Raw genomic sequence first — 22,176 nt, forward strand, 5'->3', positions numbered from 1 at the left:
TAAATGCACTACAGACTGTACCTGAGGGAGTAAAGATTGGAACTCTTGATATCACCGCGCCAACATGTGCGGATGACATTGCCCTGTTAACAAAAAACCAAAGAGACGCGCAGATTCTGACAAACTTAGTGAATACTGCTTCAAATAAAGATAGATTTACTATAAATTCAGCAAAATGTGAAATCCTAACGTTTAAGACTCACCAGAAAAAATATCAGCAAGAAATTGAAGTGAAGTTGGGGAATGAAACTATCAATCATGTATCTTCCCTAAAACACCTAGGCATTGAAAGAAATTCAACAAATACTCCTGATGTCAGTCAGCGAATAGAAACTGCCCGGCGAACATTATACGCTCTACTTGGAAGTGGAATGCATGGAAAAAATGGTCTATCTCCTGTTATTACCCTAAATATGTGGACCACATTCGTTATACCTAGATTACTACATGGAATTGAGCTTTTAAACATAAGGAAAATTGACTTAGAGAAACTTGAAAAATATCAAAGAAAGGTACTTAAACAACTTCAAAGTCTCCCTGACAGGACTGCATCAATTGCAACTCTATCCCTTATTGGAGCCAAAACGATAGAGGCCCACATCGATGCTAGAATTATCACAACATTTTTGAATATTGCTAAAGATCCTGCAACAATAGAGCACCAAATGGCGGTACGACAGTTATTGACAAAATCTGATAACAGTGCCAGTTGGTTTATTAGAGCAAAAAGTACCCTGGAAAAATACGATCTTCCAGACCCATTATACCTGTTAAGAAATATAAAAAGCAATGAAGAGGCAAAACACTGGAAACAGAAAGTAAAGAAGCAAATATCTGACTACTGGCAAATCAAAAATGAAATTGAAATCTCAGAAAAAGTTTCCCTACAACATCTGAAATTACAGACCAACTCATGCAGACAACCCCATCCATTATGGCAATCAAGTACATTTTCACCGAAGGCATCAAATAAGGCCATTGTCAAAGCTCAACTCGCAACAAATACCTACCGCTTACAGGACAATATTAATAAATTTAACCAACACAAAGTGAAAAATGACTGCTTGTTATGTAGAGAGACCACAGAGGACAGATTACACTTTTTACTAAAATGTCCCACCTTAGAGTCTATTAGAAAGCCATATCTGATGAAATTAGGTCACTACCTGCAAGAAAAAATTGGCACACATGAATCAAATTCATACTTATTGGAGGACACTAGATTGCTACAGATTATTATCGACCCCTCCTACTTCACATTCTCAGAGATTCCATCCAGAAACAACAAAACTCAGATATTTATTGAGAACCTGGGCCGCAACATGGTATTTGCTCTACATTGCCATAGAGCTCAAATTATTAAAAAATTAGTACACAGTCTACAACCAACAGACCTTAATATAGAAACAGTCATGGAAAAGGTGTAAAATTCTTTTTAACTGTGGCTTTTTTAAGAACTTTTAGAGCCGAAACAATTTTACTTTAGGAGTTAAGCTACTGTACAGTATGTAAATTCCTGTTTTATTTTTAGTTGGTCTTTCACACCTAACTTTATTTTACAGCACTACATAGAATAGATTTTACTAACTGTCTTTTCCTCACTTTATCTCTTTTATTTTTGATTTTAATGCCTTTTATGAAACAACCTTTTCGGGTGCTCCTTATACATAGGAGGGAAATCCACAACTGAACTGAACTGAACTGAACGGTAGATGAATACCGATCCCGATGAGAATTAAGACGAAGAAAAACAGAAATAAGAAGAGTGGGCAGGGATGAGAATCTAGAAATATTTTTATTATGGCCAATATTCAGTAAAAGATATAAAATTCGGATAGGTAAAAATTCTGTAATCATGCAGCTTATTCCGTAAAAGATATAAAATGCAGCTATTAAATTCCGTAAAAGATATAAAACTAGGAAAGGTTAACATTTTATATTCATGCAGCTTATTCCGTAAAAGATTTAAAACTAGGATAGGTTAACATTTTGTAATCATGCAGTTTATTCCATAAAGATATAAAACTGGGATAGTTTACCGTTAACATTTTATAATCAATGCATGCAGCTTACTCCGTAAAAGATATAAAAATTGGGATAGGTTAGCAATTTGTAATGATGCGGCTTATTCCGTTAAAGATTTAAAATGCAGCTTATTCCGTAAAAGGTATAAAACTGAGATACATTTTATAATCATGCAGCTTGTTCCGTAAAAGATTTAAATTTAATGCTGCTTTTTCCGTGAAAGATATAAAACTGGAATAGGTGAACATTTTAAAATCTGCAGCTTATTCCGTGAAAGATATGAAACTGGGATAGGTTAACATTTTATAATCATGCAGTTTATTTCGTAAAAAATTTAATTAAAATGCAGCTTTTTCCATAAAAGATATAAAAATGAGATAGATGAACATTTTATAAAGATTTGAAACCGGGATATTCTAACATTTTATAATCATGCCCTTTCTTTTCGTAAAAAAAAAATAATAACATAAAATGCAGTTATTCCATTAAAGATCTATAATTGGGATAGGATAACTAGCCTAGGTCACGCAAGTCGTTTGACCCCCCACTCAAACGCCTTGGAGCATACTGTAGATAAAATTTTCACCACGGGGCGGCGCTGTTAAAGAACGTTAACTCTAAATTTATATTGCGACTCCGCTGAAAGTCATTAAATTTAAAAAGTAAATAAGCATATTCTGTCAAATATTCTATACATTTTCTTTTTTTTTAATTCAGCAAGTGATTAGAAAGTGTGTAGTTTAACATTTAGACTGATTATTATGTCATCTGCAAACTCCTACACCTGCATACGCACGGTGTGTACCAGATGACTAATGACCTATATAAATACGGCACACTGTAATTTATCTTCAACTTCAAGCATTATTTTCGGTTAAATAACGTATAACAGTGACTTCCCATAACCCGTAGCTAGCACTGCAAATATGTCAAACCTATTTGCTAATTTCTCAAGGTATACTTTCTGTGATGTTTTTTAAAGAAAAGTCGATTCTAAGATCAGCCAAAACTCTGCTGTCAAATGTTTATTTTTGTTCAACCAATCACAGGCTTTATCAAATTCTGGATAAGCCTCGTTATGAAGTAAAAATATTTATAGTGGAATGCTCCTAGACGTTTGGTGTGAGACCATGCATCGATGAAACAAACGTGTAGGTGACCTAGACTAATAGGATAGCATTTTATAATTATGCAGCTTAATCCGCAAAAGGTATAAAATGCAACTTGTTCCGTATAAGATTTGAATCTGGAATAAGTGAACATTTTAAAAATCATGCCGTTTATTCCGTAAAAGATTTTAAATGCAGCTTATTTATGAGTCAGTGGATTGAGATTTATTAGGTAAATTTTAACATTTAATCATCCATTCCAGCCCTCAAATCACGTTCATATGAACTTCGGGGAATCGAAACAGTATGATATTGGGTTTTTTTTTTTTTCATTTATACAGCAAGCAAACATATCTATCCGGTAGTGATAATAAACAATTTTTTCAAATGAAAGGCTTATTTGTATTTGTCAAACATAAAAAAAAAACTACATATTTGCTTGAGAAACATTATAAACATGCCTCTAGGAACTGAGTAATATTCAACTATTTTCCATTTGCTTTGATGGTATTTCCAGTATTCAAAAAAATATAACCCCGGTAATTAAATATCAGTTTAAATTCAAGGCCTACAAATAATGTTTTGTGCTTTGGTAGTATCTTTGAAAATAATTCAATTAACAGCTTTATCTTGGTCAGCACTAGCCATAAGCATCATGTTGATTAGCAATTTACAGTTATTGATATCTTGCAGTTTGATACAGACGAAATTACCACCATTATAACAAAACAAAAGATGATTAGGGAAAAGGTGTTAAACATCTGGCTTCATGCATTTATTACTGCTCCATTACCTTATTTTTACTAATACATTAGAAGTACCCCTGTATTACATATTAATTATTAAGTTATACTTATGAACATATGCAAAATAAAATACCAAATAAAGAAAATAATGTATTTACTCCATCAATTACAGCAAGTTGCATAAGAAGCTTTACTTGGAATGTTTCAAAATTATCTCATTATAAGTAGCATTGTCTTAATTTATTCAACAAATATGAAGAACTGCTTGGACAAATGCTGCTGACTCTATCAGATGGTCTGTGTTGAACAAATGCCGCTAAATGCCGCTGACTCTACCAGAGGGTCTGTCTTGGACAAATGCCGCTAAATGCCGCTGACTCTACCAGAGGGTCTGTCTTGGACAAATGCCGCTAAATGCCGCTGACTCTACCAGAGGGTCTGTCCTGGACAAATGCCGCTAAATGCCGCTGACTCTACCTGAGGGTCTGTCCTGGACAAATGCCGCTAAATGCCGCTGACTCTACCTGAGGGTCTGTCCTGGACAAATGCCGCTAAATGCCGCTGACTCTACCAGAGGGTCTGTCTTGGACAAATGCCGCTAAATGCCGCTGACTCTACCAGAGGGTCTGTCTTGGAGAAATGCCGCTAAATGCCGCTGACTCTACCAGAGGGTCTGTCTTGGACAAATGCCGCTAAATGCCGCTGACTCTACCAGAGGGTCTGTCTTGGACAAATGCCGCTAAATGCCGCTGACTCTACCAGAGGGTCTGTCCTGGACAAATGCCGCTAAATGCCGCTGACTTTACCAGAGGGTCTGTCTTGGACAAATGCCGCTAAATGCCGCTGACTCTACCAGAGGTCTCTCTTGGACAAATGCCGCTAAATGCCGCTGACTCTACCAGAGGGTCTGTCTTGGACAAATGCCGCTAAATGCCGCTGACTCTACCAGAGGGTCTGTGTTGGACAAATGCCGCTAAATGCCGCCGACTCTACCAGAGGGTCTGTTCTGGACAAATGCCGCTAAATGCCGCTGACTCTACCAGAGGGTCTGTTCTGGACAAATGCCGCTAAATGCCGCTGACTCTACCAGAGGGTCTGTGTTGGACAAATGCCGCTAAATGCCGCTGACTCTACCAGAGGTCTCTCTTGGACAAATGCCGCTAAATGCCGCTGACTCTACCAGAGTGTCTTTCTTGGACAAATGCCGCTGACACAACCAGAGGGTCTGTGTTGGACAAATGCCGCTAAATGCCGCTGACTCTTCCAGAGAGTCTGTGTTGGACAAATGCCGCTAAATGCCGCAGACTCTACCAGAGGGTCTGTCTTGGACAAATGCCGCTAAATGCTGCTGACTCTACCAGAGGGTCTGTCCTGGACAAATGCCGCTAAATGCCGCTGACTTTACCAGAGGGTCTGTCTTGGACAAATGCCACTAAATGCCGCTGACTCTACCAGAGGTCTCTCTTGGACAAATGCCGCTAAATGCCGCTGACTCTACCAGAGTGTCTGTCTTGGACAAATGCCGCTAAATGCCGCTGACACAACCAGAGGGTCTGTGTTGGACAAATGCCGCTAAATGCCGCTGACTCTACCAGAGGGTCTGTGTTGGACAAATGCCGCTAAATGCCGCTGACTCTACCAGAGGGTCTGTCTTGGACAAATGCCGCTAAATGCCGCTGACTCTACCAGAGGGTCTGTCCTGGACAAATGCCGCTAAATGCCGCTGACTTTACCAGAGGGTCTGTCTTGGACAAATGCCGCTAAATGCCGCTGACTCTACCAGAGGTCTCTCTTGGACAAATGCCGCTGACTCTACCAGAGGGTCTGTCTTGGACAAATGCCGCTAAATGCCGCTGACTCTACCAGAGGGTCTGTGTTGGACAAATGCTGCTAAATGCCGCTGACTCTACCAGAGGGTCTGTTCTGGACAAATGCCGCTAAATGCCGCTGACTCTACCAGAGGTCTCTCTTGGACAAATGCCGCTAAATGCCGCTGACTCTACCAGAGTGTCTTTCTTGGACAAATGCCGCTAAATGCCGCTGACACAACCAGAGGGTCTGTGTTGGACAAATGCCGCTAAATGCCGCTGACTCTTCCAGAGAGTCTGTGTTGGACAAATGCCGCTAAATGCCGCAGACTCTACCAGAGGGTGTGTGCTGGAGAAATGCCGCTTAATGCCGCTGACTCTACCAGAGGGTCTGTCTTGGACAAATGCCGCTAAATGCCGCTGACCCTACTTGAAGGTCTGTATTGGACAAATGCCGCTAAATGCCGCTGACTCTACCAGAGGGTCTGTCTTGGACAAATGCCGCTAAATGCCGCTGACTCTACCAGAGGGTCTGTGCAGGATAAATGCTGCTAAATGCAGCTGGTCTGTGCTGGACAAATGTGTTGGTATGATGTTGTTGGCCATGATTTTCGTGACTTCTTACATGAAGGAATAGCATTGTAAATCCCCCCCCCCCCCCCCAACGTTAGGGCTGGGCCACAATATGGGTAAAATTTTTGCAATTGAATAAACAGCGGAAAATATTTTGCTCAATAACAGCAAAGCCATTTGTTATATATTGATATGGAGGCATCATCAGGTTATGGTAAAGTTATAGTTTTAAACCCCCCTCTCCATGTAAACTCTTCATTACTGAACTGATTTTTGCTTTTTTTCCCTAGCCATTGTACTCAGGTGAGCGATGTGGCCCAATGGCCTCTTGTTAAAATCTTAATTTACAATTTATTTCACAGTGAAATGGAAATATGAGGAATCACTGTTTATATCATTAAATGACATTATTACATCTGATAAAGTATTAATATACATTAAGGCACGTAATAGAAAACATATTTATCGAAAATGCCAAGTTTGGGGGCGAAATGCCTAGTTCAGAAGGGGAAGAACTCCTGCAATGTGTCTGCAAAGTTTGATTTCGCAATACTCAACAGTCAGCCTCACTCACAGTGTTAACTGACTTTGCAGGTGAGTAATTCTAAACAGTTTAGCAGAATACTGTTATACTTATTATTTTGTTTCTTTCAGAAAAAAGACATCGCATGCATATTCGAAGATTATTTCTGTAATATAAACATGCCAGGGTATTCGGCCTACCATTTAATCAGTGATCATTGGTTTTGTTTGCTTTGGAAGATGTGCATTCATCGCTGGGGTAATAAAAGGGAGGAAACATATATTTTTCAATGGTCATGCTAAATCATCGTAGATCTCTGATCAGAAATTCACTTGTGCTGTCCATTATTGGGCGATATTAAGCAGGTCCAGCACAATATATAAGTTAGCTTGATTCAGTGTGTCCACTCGTGCCTGAAAAGCACTCTGGTATCATCAAAAAGACAGCATACAAGAACGTCTCCTCACATGACATGCTTTTATATACTGATTTCTTTGTGTTTGAGTACTTTACATGCATGAGTGAATGTACTGACAACAACTCAGAACTCGACTTTCAGTATTTGATTTTTTAAGAATTTTTTTTGAATTTTCATGACATCAAATACCGTGATTAAGGTATTGGTAAAACCTTGATAAAGCTATGAAACTATATTGTGCTGGACCTGTTAAGGTCACAGACACAGATGTTTTTTTTTAATTGCAGTTGTAACTTAAAATCTCTTCTGCATGTTCAGACAATGTTTGAGAAGTGGACAGGCTTTGGGCTACACCCAGTGGATGTAGGCGAAAGCCTGTCCACTTTTAGAGAATAAACTGTATAAGTATAAATGTACAGCTGCTGCATTCCCAATGTGTGATGGGTCCAGAATTATTTTATAACAGTGAAGTTCCAAAGGAAAAAAATGGAAAAGTAAAAAGAGAAAGGTTATCAGAATCTTGGATTTGGGAATTTGGTAAAGTTTTTTTAACCATGCCAAAATTGTTGAAAATATACCCCACATGGCCACTACAAGTGTCCATCACCAACACACAAAAAACCAAGAAAATCACCCCTTCCCTTCTCAGGATACAATAGTCCAAAATATCTGACGTTTCCCTGGTTATTTTACGAGTTAGATAATTTATGTGGTTGGCACGTAAATTATCAAAATCATGAAAGAAGCCTGGAAAACATCAGATATTTCGGACTAAGGAAATGATAGCAATTACAAAGCTTTGATAGTTTGATAGCACTAAGTTAGAACTAGATTTATAAATGAGGGATATAATTTTAAATCATTGTCATAAAGGCAAGTCTTGACCAATTTCTTTGAATTTTGTCTCATTAAATATTTGAATAAATACAATTTTTAGCAACAAATAATTTCAGATAAAAACTGTCACATAGTTGGAATAATGTATCCACATAATTACGTCAAAAAATTGCTAAAAATGCATGTCAAGCAAAATGGATTACCGGTAATCATTGACAAACAAGCTGGGTATACCCTCATTTTAAAACTAATTATCAAATCCAGTCTTAAGATATTGTTACTAAACCTAAATCTAAATCTTTAATTTGTAAAAAGGTATATTTCCATTGGAAATCCAGATTATAACCAAAGAAAACTGCACTGTTGTCTTACGTTTTGGAATTTTGTGCAATGTCTTGAGATGATCATTACCCAGATTTGACGTCATGTAGGGGACATAATTGAAAAATGATAGCATTTTTCAAAGTGAACTCATTTTGTTGTGTTCCCTTCAATGTTCATCAAATTGTGTGAATAAAATTGGACAGTATATGCAATGTTTATGGTGCATTTGTTATTATTCAAAATTCAATACATTATATTTTATATAACCATGAAATGGTATCATATATTATGGGACACCCTGTATTATCCCAAATGCGAGAAGGGGAAAATATTTAAATAAGATTTGGTATTCATTTTATAATCTGTATAAGCACCATTTACGAAAAAAAAATACTAATACTTTTATGGAGCTGAAATCCATGCAGAATCTCTTGTTCAGCTGATTTACTTGCAAATTATTGCTTCTGTGATTTGACGTTGAAGAGCGCTATTTCCCTTGATTCATTAAGTACCCACATAAAATAAGGAACACAATTGCTGTAATTGTATCACATTTTACTAAATGTTCATACTTTTGCCAAGAAGAGGCCCATGGGCCACAGCACTCACCTGAGTCACCCTTTTCCTGCTGGTATTATTTGAACAAACTTTAGTCTAGTCACTTTATGCACTACATCAGGATTGCTTGCATTTGTAACAAAAAGGGAGAAAATGTATGGCTGGACCTGGAATTGAACCCAGGACCCCTGCATCTCTAGTTAGGTGCTCTACCAACTGTATCCATGACCCAAACCATTACATTCCTCCCTCCTTAAATACTGTAAATCACTTTTTATTCGCGAGAACTTTATTTTCGCGTAATTACGCGAGACAGTGTATTTGCAAAATTTAATTCTCGCATATAATAGTATTCCTTAAGAATATATTGAGCAATAACCACAATTCGCAAAAATTTTGTCTCGCTAATCAAGAGTCAATAACTATCTCGCGAAAATAAGGTGTCGCGAAAATTTAGTGATCTACAGTAGTCTTCACCCAGAAAGACACAACTAAAGTTCTTATTACCCTCTGACAGGACTTTCACCTGCAATTCGAGAGGTGGTCAACGGCACCAAATCTGTAACAGGAAAGGAGAAAATGTATGGCTGGACCGGGAATCAAACCTGGGACCCCTGCATCTCTAGTCAGGTGCTCTACCAACTGAGCAATCTAGGCCAATATCCACGGCCAAAACCATTACACGTTAATATGGCTATTCATGAACTCATGTTCTTATTGTATAGAAGATATTTTTTTTTTAAGATTTATCTTCCGGTATAATATTCTCTATCATGGCCGTACTCTATCCCTAGGGATTAAAAACTTGAAAATTACTTAATGGACAAAGTTTGTAAATCGGTTCCTACTGTTCATGAGAAGCAATTTTTCCCCCTATACCCATGGTAAACTTTGATCATCAGATATCATATTATAAGAAAGATATTGTCTTATTGTGGCCTAATTAACCCACAGGCGCCTGTGTATTTTTTTCCAGCTAAGTGACCAGGTTAAAGCTTTTGGAGCAGGTCTATTCCCAAGTAACTATAAGCCCTACCTGGACCATTCTTGCATGGATGCATCTGGGGATGGACACTACTAGCCAGGGCTGGGCAAAAACATCGATATTTCGGTATATTGCATTACAATGACAAAAAATATTGTATTGCAATACGTTTTTGTAATATCGATATACCGGCAACATGCTTAGACTTAGGAATTCTAGCATTAAATATGAATAAAAGTTTTCAAAAAGGTTTGTGATTAAGCCAAACAGTAAGACAGAAGCTGTTATATGGGTATATATTTACATGAATAACTCTAATTAAATCAACCAGATTTTTTTCCTTGAGGTTACTACTCCTGGTTATGTTCATTCTGCATGTAAATTAAAGCCGATATAATAAGAAAATGTCATTTTAATTTCCGTTGAAAGTTTTGCAGTACATATCACAGTACAGTTAAAAATATCGCAATACGAAATCTCTGGCCAATACCCAACCCTGCTACTAGACTTGCTTCAGATGCTGGATTTGGCCTACATTTTCAGATGAGTAATCATATTATGTTTTTAGCTCACCTGAGCCGAAGGCTCAAGTGAGCTTTTCTGATCAAAATTTGTCCGTCGTTGTCGTTGTTGTTGTCGTCGTTGTAAACTTTTCACATTTTCATCTTTTTCTCAAGAACCACTGGGCCAATTTCAACCAAACTTGGCACAGAGTATCCTTGGGTGAAGGGGATTCAAGTTTGTTCAAATGAAGGGCCGCGCCCTTTTCCAAGGGGAGATAATCATGAATTTGTTAAAAATTAGGCATTTTTAAAAAATCTTCTCCAGAACCGCTGGGCCAGGAAAGATGAAACTCATGTGGAAGCATCCTCAGGTAGTGTAGATTCAAGTTTGTTCATATCATGACCCCCGGGGCAAGGGTGGGGCCAAAATGGCCGACCTAAGTTTTACATAGGAATATATAGGAAAAATCTTTAAAAATCTTCTTCTCCAGAAACACTGGGCCAGGAAAGATGAAACTCATGTGGAATCATCCTCAGGTAGTGTAGATTCAAGTTTGTTCAAATCATGACCCCCGGGGCAAGGGTGGGGCCAAAATGGCCGACCCAAGTTTTACATAGGAATATATAGGAAAAATCTTTAAAAATCTTCTTCTCCAGAACCACTAGGCCAGGAAAGATGAAACTCATGTGGAATCATCCTCAGGTAGTGTAGATGCAAGTTTGTTCAAATCATGACCCCTGGGGCAAGGGTGGGGCCAAAATGGCCAACCCTTGTTTTACTTAGGAATATATAGGAAAATTCTTTAAAAATCTTCTTCTCAAGAACCACTGGGCCAGGAAAGATGAAACTCATGTGGAATCATCCTCAGGTAGTGTAGATTCAAGTTTGTTCAAATCATGACCCCCGGGGCAAGGGTGGGGCCAAAATGGCCGACCCTTGTTTTACATAGGAATATATTAGAAAAATCTTTAAAAATCTTCTTCTCGAGAACCATTGGGCCAGGAAAGATGAAACTCATGTGGAATCATCCTCAGGTAGTGTAGATTCAAGTTTGTTCAAAGCATGACCCCCGGGGCTAGGGTGGGGCCAAAATGGCCGACCCAAGTTTTACATAGGGATATATAGGGAAACTTTTTAAAATCTTCTTTTCAAGTACTTCAAAGCAATGATTAGTGATATTTATATGCAATCATCTTCAGGTAAAGTAGATTCTAATTTGTTCAAATGATGAACGCCTGGAGGGGGGGGGGGATAAATTCAAGCCCGATGTGCTCAGGTGAGCGCTGTGGCCCCTGGGCCTCTTGTTGGAGTAGCTCTTTAATTTTATGACCTGTTATGATTTAATTTGCATGGATGATGCATCTAAGGATGGAAAATCAAGACTTGCTTCGGATGCTGGATCTAATCTACATTTTCCAAATGAGTGACCAGGATAAATTTTTTGGAACAGGTCAATCCCCAATGAACATTAAGACCTAGTTAAACAGAAAATGCATGAGTATTGTTGCCAGGATAAATACCAACTATTAAGAAAATATGATGTGAGGTATGCATTACTTAAACTGATAACATTCGTCATGGTGAGCTTCGAAATCTTTGGTTACCGTACTACTCCTACAGTTTTTGGTCTGGTTAGTCACCACACAATGACCTATACATGTGAATTATACTAAAATGCTTGACTTTATTTAAAGTGCACTGCAGTAGAGATACAGTGTTGTCAGAGACTTCTCACTGGTTATTCATTATTTATAATTTACATAAATTGTTTATTTCCTTTTGTGATATTGGGTTTTAAACATGACTGTTACATGTAAAAAAAAATTCACATGTATTTAAGGGAAGGGAAAAAGAAAGAACTTAATCAATATTACTCATAGGATGACATGTCCAAGAGCACAGCTAGTACAAGTGTTATTACCCAGAACAAAACAGATAAGTACTGGTACTTCCTTTTGAATATTTATTGCCTATTGACAAATCTGAGCATTACACACTGTAAGTTGGTTGTCTTTTTCTTGCAGCCATAAGTCATGTCTGACGAGGGTAAATGTATAATTGTGTTATTTGGTGGTGGCTTCCTGGTGGTAGGTGGTCTCCTCGTCATTCTGCTGCCTATGAGCTTCAGTGGCCTGGAATATTATGAGGTATGTATGTAGCTTATGCTCAGGATTATATATAAATGTATACATATTTGAATCACTTATTCAAACTGCTTTTATTTTGTCTTTACACTCAGGGTTGCCCATGAGACCCAGAGGCAGGGGAATTTCCCTGCCTGTAATGATGTAATCCCCTAGTTACTGTAAACCAAGTTTTATTCGCGTACAAAAGATTTTGGCGAGGTTCGGAAGAGCTCTGTTATTGCAAATATTTCTCGCTGTGAACCGGTCCAATCAGATCCAAAATAGGCTTGATTGCAAAAATTAATCATCGCGAATTAGTTTATACCCTGTAATCACGAAATAAAGTTGTCGGGAATAAAAGTTGGTTTACAGTATTCTGGTATTCTCCCTCCAACACAATTAGGGGGGAACTTAAGACTCTCTTCTACTTAATGGCCCTTAGCTGCTATATAAATTCTTGTGGACAACCTAAATACCATTTCCCTAATCATGTTTTAATTTTTTATGAAACCTTTTTTCCTTTTACTATTTATTATGTATAAAAAATCAGTTTTAAATAAACTATTCAATATATTTTCATCAAACATTATATAAAAATTTTCATGTAGCTCAACTTATGAACCTTGCGTGAAGCATTCATTTTTATGGACATACGTGTGTATTTCTAGTTTACTTTTCCTTTGATAGTATGGTTTTGTTAAGCAAAAGAGTACAGGGACAGTAAATCTGGATTCTGTATATGCTTTGGGGAAACACTTCCTAGGACCAGACTATGAATTTAAGGTGTTCCAAGCTGATGCCCATCACTTGACCCTGAAGAGGATCAAAGCTTTTACTTCCGACAGACTGGAGGTAAATATGGATAAAAATTGTAGAACAAGTCTCGGTTTTCATTATTTTTAAAGATTTTTTTTGTTTTGTTTGATTTTTTGAAGAAAAAAATCCTATTTGTTTGTTTTTCACCTTTTCTTCAATGTCATAGAACTAATATATGCAAACCTGTAAAAGGTAAAGTGGCAGTTTTGTTCATTTCTATATTTATACTGATACCTATAAGTAACCGTTCACACTGATATGAACATCTTTATATTGCTAGGTACAGGTAACTGTTCATCTGCAGTATTTCTTGAGGAAAGAGGACCTGCCTGCTCTCCACAGACGGTTTGATGTGTTTTATGAAGACATCATGAAGAGTAGTGCTATAGATGCCGTAAAAGTAAGGTTCTATCCAGAATCAAACCTCTGCTTAATTTTTAACTCACCTTGACAAAGTCGAGATGAGCTTGTGCTATACCCCCGGCGTTGGTGTAAGTGTTGGCTTCCCAAGTAAAAGTTTTAGGAGCAAGTCCATTCCCAAGGAACGATAAGCCCCACCCGGACCAAACTTGCATGGATGATGCATCTAGGGATGGACAGTACCAGACTTGCTTCTGATGCTGGATGTGACCTTCATTTCTAGATGAGTGACCAGGTTAAAAACGCTGGATTTGGCCTACATTTTCAGATGAGTAACAAGTATAATGAGTTTAGAATAGCTCTTTAATTTAATTGCCAGTAATGATTTAACTTGTTTGGATGATACATCTAAGGATGGACAGGCAAGACTTGCTTTGGATGCTGGATCTGATTTCCAAATGAGTGATCAGGTCAATTTTTTTGGAACATGTCAAAGAACATGCATGAATATTGTTGTCAGGATAAATACCAACTATTAAGAAAACAAATATAATGTGAGATTTGCATATCTTAACCCGATAACATTCATCGAGATGATTTGTAGTCTTTGATTACCTATGTTTATGTGGTGCATAAGATCCACTGTAGAGGATTTTTTTTCAAATTTTTTTACCCTCACTCTCTCACACTTGCAAACATTTTCTCCCAATGGTAAATACACTGAGATAAGTGGTATTATAGAAATGACTGTCTTATGAGTTTTCTACTTAAGGGCATAAAGGGCAAAAAAGTGTGAGTCCTAAAAGTTTCCTTGTCATAAAGAATTGCTTTTTATTTATACTTAATGTAAATAAAGCCAACGTGAAAAGTTTTACAAACATTTTTTTTTCCAAAAGAAGAACATTTCTGGTCTTTATTCAGATATAATAATTATATTCATTTTAATATATAATTAAAGGAGTATATAACATAGATATGACCACTTGTATGCTATGTGTTCATCATTGTAATATTGTATCTTATTCCAAACACTGAAGATGAATTCACATGATGGTACATTATTGTGTTCCTTTTTAGGGTGCTGTTACTATATATACCAAGTGGGAGCTGATCTCAGAGCGAGTTAAAGTGGAGGAGGATTTGTACAAAGCGGTCAGGGAACGTCTGGGGGGTACCTGCTGCCAGGATGACTGCAAAGCCTGGAGATTTGGTATTGATTTCAGTGTTAATAGTATTTAATGAGTGTTTCAATACCTTTGGTACATTATTTTTTAAAAAAAAGGTAACTATTGGAAATATTTATGAACATGGCTTTACCAGTCAGGGGCATAACTTAAGTTATTTTCAAAAATAACTCAAATGAGTTATTTTTTTATCTCAATGAGTTACTTCTCTTTGCTATGACCTACTTTTCCCCAGCCTTAATAACTCAAACACATTATTTTTCCAAAATAGCTTCAATAATTTAATAACTTGTTTAAGTTATTTTGTGTCATTCCTCCCTAACTTCACACCCCGTGCGCCAAAGGATTTTGCTCGTGCACCAAGACAAAAACAAATGTTTGACTAAATTTAAACCTTGCTCAATGCAGGAAAAGTGTTCAAGGTCTTGGGAAAAGTGGGGAATTTTTTTTATTTAATGATAAAAATTGGACGTATACACCATGTGGATAAAACCACAAAATAAGGAGTAAAATGCTGTTTATTATGGAACGCCAAATTAACATATATTCAAATATTTGTACCTATCTTCAATTAATTGTACCTATCTTCAAATGAATTGTACCTATCTTCAAATGAATTGAAGATAGGTACAATTGAATTAAAGATAGGTACAATTGAATTAAAGATAGGTATAACTGAACTGAAGATAGGTATAAATAATTATACCTATCTCTAAATAATTATACCTAGGTACAAATGAATTATACCTATCTTTAATTGAATTACACCTATCTTCAATTCAATTAAAGATAGGTTCAATTGAATTACACCTATCTCTAATTCATTTGAAGATAGGTATAATTGATTTAAAGATAGGTATAATTGATTTGAAGATAAGTTCAATTAAGACATATCCACAAAGGATTTGAAGATAGGTACAATTCAATTATACCTAGGTTCAATTCGAATTATGTTGCTGGTAAATAATGAACGCTCCCTTGGAGACAATATTGAGTATGGAGGGAAATGCAAAGAATCTACAGAGCGACAACAACAAAGGATGAAAGGAGAAATAAAGATTAATTTAAAATCTGCAAAAAGCATCATATACTTATAAAAATACGCATGTATATCATGTTGGAATATCTTGTATTGCAGCCAGATGAAGATTCTGAAAAACTTTCGCGCCAGCTGTGACGTATCGGAAATGACGTATGATAAAAGGAGTAGTTGTTATTGCCAATATCTTGGTAATTAAAGATAGGTTCAATTCAATTGTACCTATCTTTAAATCAATTATACCTATCTTCAATTCATTGCATTTGTACCTATCTTCAAATCAATTGTACCTATCTTCAAATGAATTAAAGATAGGTATAATTGAATTGTACCTTTCTCTAATTCATTTGAAGATAGGTATTATTGATTTAAAGATAGGTACAATTCATTTGAAGATAGGTACAATTATTTGAAGATAGGTACAAATATTTGAATATACAGTCAAACCTGTTTTAAGAGGCCACCTTTGGGAAGTCTGGAAACTGGCCACTTAAGACAGGTGGCCTCTTATTCCAGTTTGCCCTCAAAATAGCCAGTCGGTCAATAAATAATCAACATTAAGCACTACACTTAAATTAATTACTCGGAAAATTAAACAGGTAAATTTCACAGGTAAAGTTTTTTAGGTGTATATATATTAATTCATGCTCAAAAAAAGAAGAAAAGAATTAAATAATTCAAAATTGTTACTTGGTTTGTGCATGTTTCTGTTTCTCCATATCAGTTAAACGTCATACATTCTTCAGTGGGATTTTTTACATTGAAATATTAAGTAAACTCTTTTAATGAGCATTTGAAGAAATACATGTGCTTTACTATTACCTCTTTTTTATTTAAAAAAAATAACACACACTTAAATAAAAAGACAGTTTAGTTGTAAATAAAATAAATTCTAGAAATTTATTTAAGTAAGTTCAAGTAATGTTCAGCAGTGTAACCCCCCCCCCCTTTAATTAATCGGCAATTACCTTACTTGCTGGAGTTTTTAAGTCTGGTCTTTGTTATTATATAAAGCAGTCAGAATTTCTATGTTATATAGATAGGCACACAAATAAGATTAACCTGTTGACCACAGAGTTGTATTTACGCAGTTGAAAATTATTCTACAACACAGGTGTCCTGTGCAGTAGAGCATAACTAATCCCTATCGATCGTCTCTTGATAGTGAAATTCACGAGATAATCATGCACTTTGTTTTCACAAGAGTAGCAATTAGGGTTTCTACATGGAATCAAAATCTAAAAGGTGTGAAAATATCGATAGCCCTGTATTAGTCCACATACCCTCAGTAAACATTCAAGGTAATGAATTAATCGAAAAGTACAAAATCTAGTAGATGTATTAGCTTTAAGATTGAATTTCTTTAGCTCTGGAAAATTATTAATTATAATTCAATTCTTTTAAACTTTCATCTTAAAAAAATAATTACAAAATGGTCTAACAGGAGAGAAATTTTTTTTCATTAAGACAAAGAGTTCAGCGTTTCTAATAATTTGTTTAATTGCTTTAATAGGTTAAATTGACTATCTAGCATATAATTACACGTACCCAAGCGAATGTGTTAAAAAGACGTGATAGAAACGCAACAAGTGACAACATGATGGACTATTACAGTGTCAATAAGGCTTTGAGTGATGATTTGACTGGCCGCTGGCCGCATTACACAGGTGGCCGTTTATTCCAGTTAAAATTTATAGTAAAAGTCGTCGGGGGGAACTGAAAGTGGCCGCTGACCGCGAGTGGCCGCTGATTTCGAGTGGCCGCTAAGACAAGTTTGACTGTATGTTAATTTGGCGTTCCATAGTTTATCTCCACCTCCTCACCAATTCTCCATTGGAGTCGGTGAACTCCATCTAGTATTACATAATGGAATCCCAAAATGCAATGCAAATTGGCAGAAAACACAAAATTTCCAAGAAATCAAGTTATTTTTAAAAAAAAATTTGTGTGTGTAAAATAATGTAAAATAACTTATTTAAGTTATTTTTTTTATAACTTGTTTGAGTTATGCCCCTGACTGTTTACCTAGAATATTAAGTTTGCAGTATATCAATTCACCTTTGACAAGCAATAGCTTTGTTTTCAAAAATAATTTTTTTATAAAAATTAGGAAAAAAAACTTGTTTAAAAAAGTTACCGGTAATGATACTTATTCATGAGTTATATCTAAAAAAAGATTGATTATATTAAAATATTTATGGATTTAATTCAAAGAAATGAAATGATTCTGAGCATACTTCAACCTGCATTGTTTGCTTCCCAGCTTGTCCCCCTGGCTGTAAGAGGAAGGATCTGTGTACAGAGGACCACAAAGGGGTGTTTGCTGATGTCAGGTTCTTCCAGATGGGTGAAGTGTACATACCCCGAGATGTGGAGGTAACCTTCCTCAGGCAACTTACTCTGAAGGAAGACTCTGAGCGAGAGAAACTCCTACAGAAAGCTCAATTAGAAAGAAAGATCACATCCAAAAAGGTATCACAGTGTGATAAGAAAAAAAGAGTGAAAACAATATGCTCCCAAACTTTCTGCAAAGTCTTATAAATTTTTAATAAAAGTTGGGGGTCTACAAAAAAGGATTTTTTATATGTTGATTCTTTGGGCAGCATTTCAGTTTTGATTTTCCCCTCATGATCTCTGAACAAATCATACGTTCAAAGTTTGAACTGTTTCCTGTGCCTTTAATTTAATATTTTTAACATACCAGATGTGTGCTGGCTGCAACACTTATAGTAAGTGCAGTGGGTGTCACAAAAAAGTTCCTTGCACTCATTACTGCAGTGATTCATTTTGCCCTGCGTATTGCGTAATTTACGCATTAAATTCATTAAATACCCATTGGTTTTTGTCCAGTGCGTCCCGAATACGCATAAGTGATAACCCGCATAAAACAGAATCGAAGTTTCCAGTTTCTATTTTTATCGTTCATTCTGTTTTTCGGAACAACTGCAACACGTTTTAGCATACTTCATATTTCATTTGTCTTCTATAAATCATTTAAACAAAAGGCTTAAAGTATAAGATACGGTAAAATTACATTTAACAAGTGTTTTTAATTGTTTAATATGTCGTAATTAACACGCTGACACAGTATACGAAAGCTGGTCATAAACCGTCCCGATTTTTAACAAAGAAAATATTAATAATCAAAGCAAATTATAAGGACAGTAAAAAATCAGTGATCTAACTGTAAAAACATTGCTTTGGAGTTGGTAGATACTTAATTGCCTGGAGGGGTGTTGGGAGATAATTATCAAGTGACCAGCGCACATGTTTAAAACATTGGCTTCCTTTCATTGGTACGTAGAGAGGGTGTTTATGTTGCAGTGAATTTTCACTGAGTTATTTACAACCTAAAATATTTTTTTATTATTGTATTTAAAAAAAAAAGACATTGCTTTGTCTGATTATTACGGAAGGAGTGAACGTCTAAAAATAACATCGGTAATGGCGGCCTACACGGAGAGTCGGGGAGACAATAAACATGCAGCTCAAATTAATTTTAACTTGCTTTTTCATGTAATTATAGTATCAAAAGGTTATGAAAATGACATTTTTAACAAGCATACATGTACTTTCCAACAATAAATTCCGAAGTTTATATTAAAATATGGCGATAAACAAAAGAAGTTACACATGTCTCTATATGTAATAATACGGTATGTACGTATGATAGCCATGTTTCACCTGAAAGAAAAACATATGAAAATCCCATTTTCATGTAAAGTATGCGCTCCTTTCTTACAGAAATTTATTTTAGGAAAAAGTGTGTATTATATTCCGCCAAATACGGTAACTGAAGAAAAAAACTTGGCTTAATATCACATTCATAGTTGTTAAAATTCTGACCCATTGATTTTGAGTTCTGACCCATTGCTGTCTGACAGAGGGGTACACTGTACCCATTCATTCAATTTTCAAAATGAATCACTGTAATACTGTATTTTGGCTCATATTCTTGCACAGGCTAAAGAAAAGTTCACAAATAAATACAGTGTAGGTATCTCACTTATTTGAATTGCTAAATATTGCCTCTTCATATTTGCACAATGAAAAAGCAATTAATATTTAAGTTGAGTCATGTGATGTCAGAGTTCAAAATGAAGAGGCAGATCTAAGTTTTAACTAATAGGTATAAATATTTTGTAACTTAAATGAAATTGCTCTCCCTATCATGGCCCCACCTGCACTTTCAACATATAACAATGTACAGTACTATTATACTAACTTGTTTTTAGGTCCAGAAGTATAAGAATGAAGCTCAGGAGGCAAGAGAGGTAGGCCAGGCCGAGTCTAACCTGATCAAAATCACGTCCAGTGCTAACTACACGGTCACTATAGAGGGCGCCCGCAGTCGAGGCCTGACTACCCTGTACCGAGACCTGGGAATCACCAACCAGATCCATAAAAACAGCTTTGACTATTTGCGTACCCTTAGAGGACTCGACAATGTCTGGTTAACTGTGGATTTCAACCAAAGGATTGTGGGTAGTTTTGGCAATAATTAAAGGTTTTTTTTTACCCATTTTTAAATATTCTTAATGATTGAAGTTTGTTGATTAGAGTGCTTCTGGTGATGCCTTTTATGTAGACATTTTTAAATGAAACCTGAGTTGTAAAAACATAAATTGTTTAGCCCTGTATTTTTGAGATGTATTTTACACTAGGTACTGACTGTAAACATTATACAACAGAAGCAGTGCAATAATTTGTCTACATTTTTTCAGGCAATTCATTCAGAATTGCTCTGAATAAGATATTTTTATGAGCTGAAAAAAAACAACAACAAAAAAAAATCCCCAAAATAATGTATTATAAGACTTGAACAAAAACTAAACCTTAATTTCATTTATTTGACATGGACTTGCACCATCCAGTTGATTTATTAATAAAGATTTTTTTTTGTATACGTTTGTAAATAAGATTGTATCTTTTGACACATGTATTTGATTATATCTTAATACATACCATTTTGTTTTATTCCAAAGAATTTGTTTCACATTTTTTAGATTTAAATTTATTTATCTTAGATGTTTTGTAGAGTCTCAATGAAATGTAAAGTGTGATTCATTGAACATATTCAATTTTTGTTGTCTTTATTTCAAATACTTTGTATTAGTTGGCCTAGCCTTGATTGATGTAATTTGGCCTTGCCTCAAGTTGATTGAAGTTTTTTTTTTTTTAAGTTGACCCCAACATTATTTAGTATTACGAGTCATTGTACTTTAATATACAACTTATTGATTATACTTTACATTTGCTTTTATATCTTTCATGTTTTTGATACTCTCTACCTCTTATACATGCATTGGTGTTCGCTTTTCATCTGTTTAATATTTATTGATGAATTAGGTTTAGCTTTACCTATTATGACACTTGTATAGGTACTTTCCAATGTCTGTATTGCAGTTGCAGTGAAATGCAGATACAAGTTGTTTACTTGATCAATTTGGAATTTCCCAAATGATTAATTAATTCTTCTACAATTTCTTTCTAAACAGATTTCATGACTTTAATTTCAAGTCCAAGTTTTACTTTCTAAAAGTACAAATTAACACAGCTACAGTCTCAACACAGATTTTTTTTTTTTTTGTCTTAAACCCTTTTTCTTTTAATAAGTCATTATTTGTGAAATGTTTTCAACTTCTAATTTTCTCATGTTGAAATTTAATGATACATTGCTTTAGTTATTCAAAAGCAATACTCAGAGAGTGTTTATTTGTTTGTTTGTTTGATACTTGTTTTTTCCTGTTGTAGATTGCCTTTTATTTATTTTAAATAATTTTTCCAAAAAAATAAAGGGATGAATGGAATACATGAGAGCTGGGTTATGTCCTCACCATTAAATGTAAAGCAGATCTTGTACATGATACATGTTTGTTTTGAAGTTAATCATAAATGCTTAAAAAACAGAATTAAGAGTTGAATTCAAGAAAACAGAGCAGCATCTGCAACGTGTACAGTCATTGTGCTACAATCTTAATTATTCTTATTAGAACAACTACCTTAACAAAGCATAAGTTGCCTTGATCTTTGTACATTTTTCCAGTATTTGTTTGTGTGTTTCATATTAATTTTGTAAAGGTCATACGAAAGGAATGGCATACACATGTTTAAATTGTTAAAGTCCCAATCAACAAGAACTTTTGTTTTTCAGAGAATTTTACATGTATTTTCTTGTTACACTCTTTTGATTGTGTCAAGTATTACCATTGGGTATGAAAGGTTGTTTATTTGGTTGTAG

General features: G+C 35.6%; 1 protein-coding gene across 1 annotated transcript; it reads left to right on the top strand.

Moving 5' to 3' along the window:
• The first annotated feature begins 6,769 nt into the window (after nt 1–6,769).
• LOC134281375 (uncharacterized) lies at nt 6,770–22,176 on the top strand. Its single transcript, XM_062763850.1, has 7 exons — nt 6,770–6,855; nt 12,435–12,557; nt 13,224–13,388; nt 13,633–13,752; nt 14,790–14,922; nt 18,199–18,407; nt 20,171–22,176. Exons 2-7 carry the CDS (start codon nt 12,444–12,446, stop codon nt 20,438–20,440), a joined length of 1,011 nt encoding a protein of 336 aa, XP_062619834.1. The 5' UTR covers nt 6,770–6,855; nt 12,435–12,443; the 3' UTR covers nt 20,441–22,176.

This window comes from Saccostrea cucullata, unplaced genomic scaffold (assembly GCF_032062105.1).
Source record: "Saccostrea cucullata isolate Sc308-1 unplaced genomic scaffold, CSIRO_AGI_Scuc_v1 ctg5279, whole genome shotgun sequence".
In the NCBI taxonomy this organism is placed as follows: domain Eukaryota; kingdom Metazoa; phylum Mollusca; class Bivalvia; order Ostreida; family Ostreidae; genus Saccostrea; species Saccostrea cuccullata.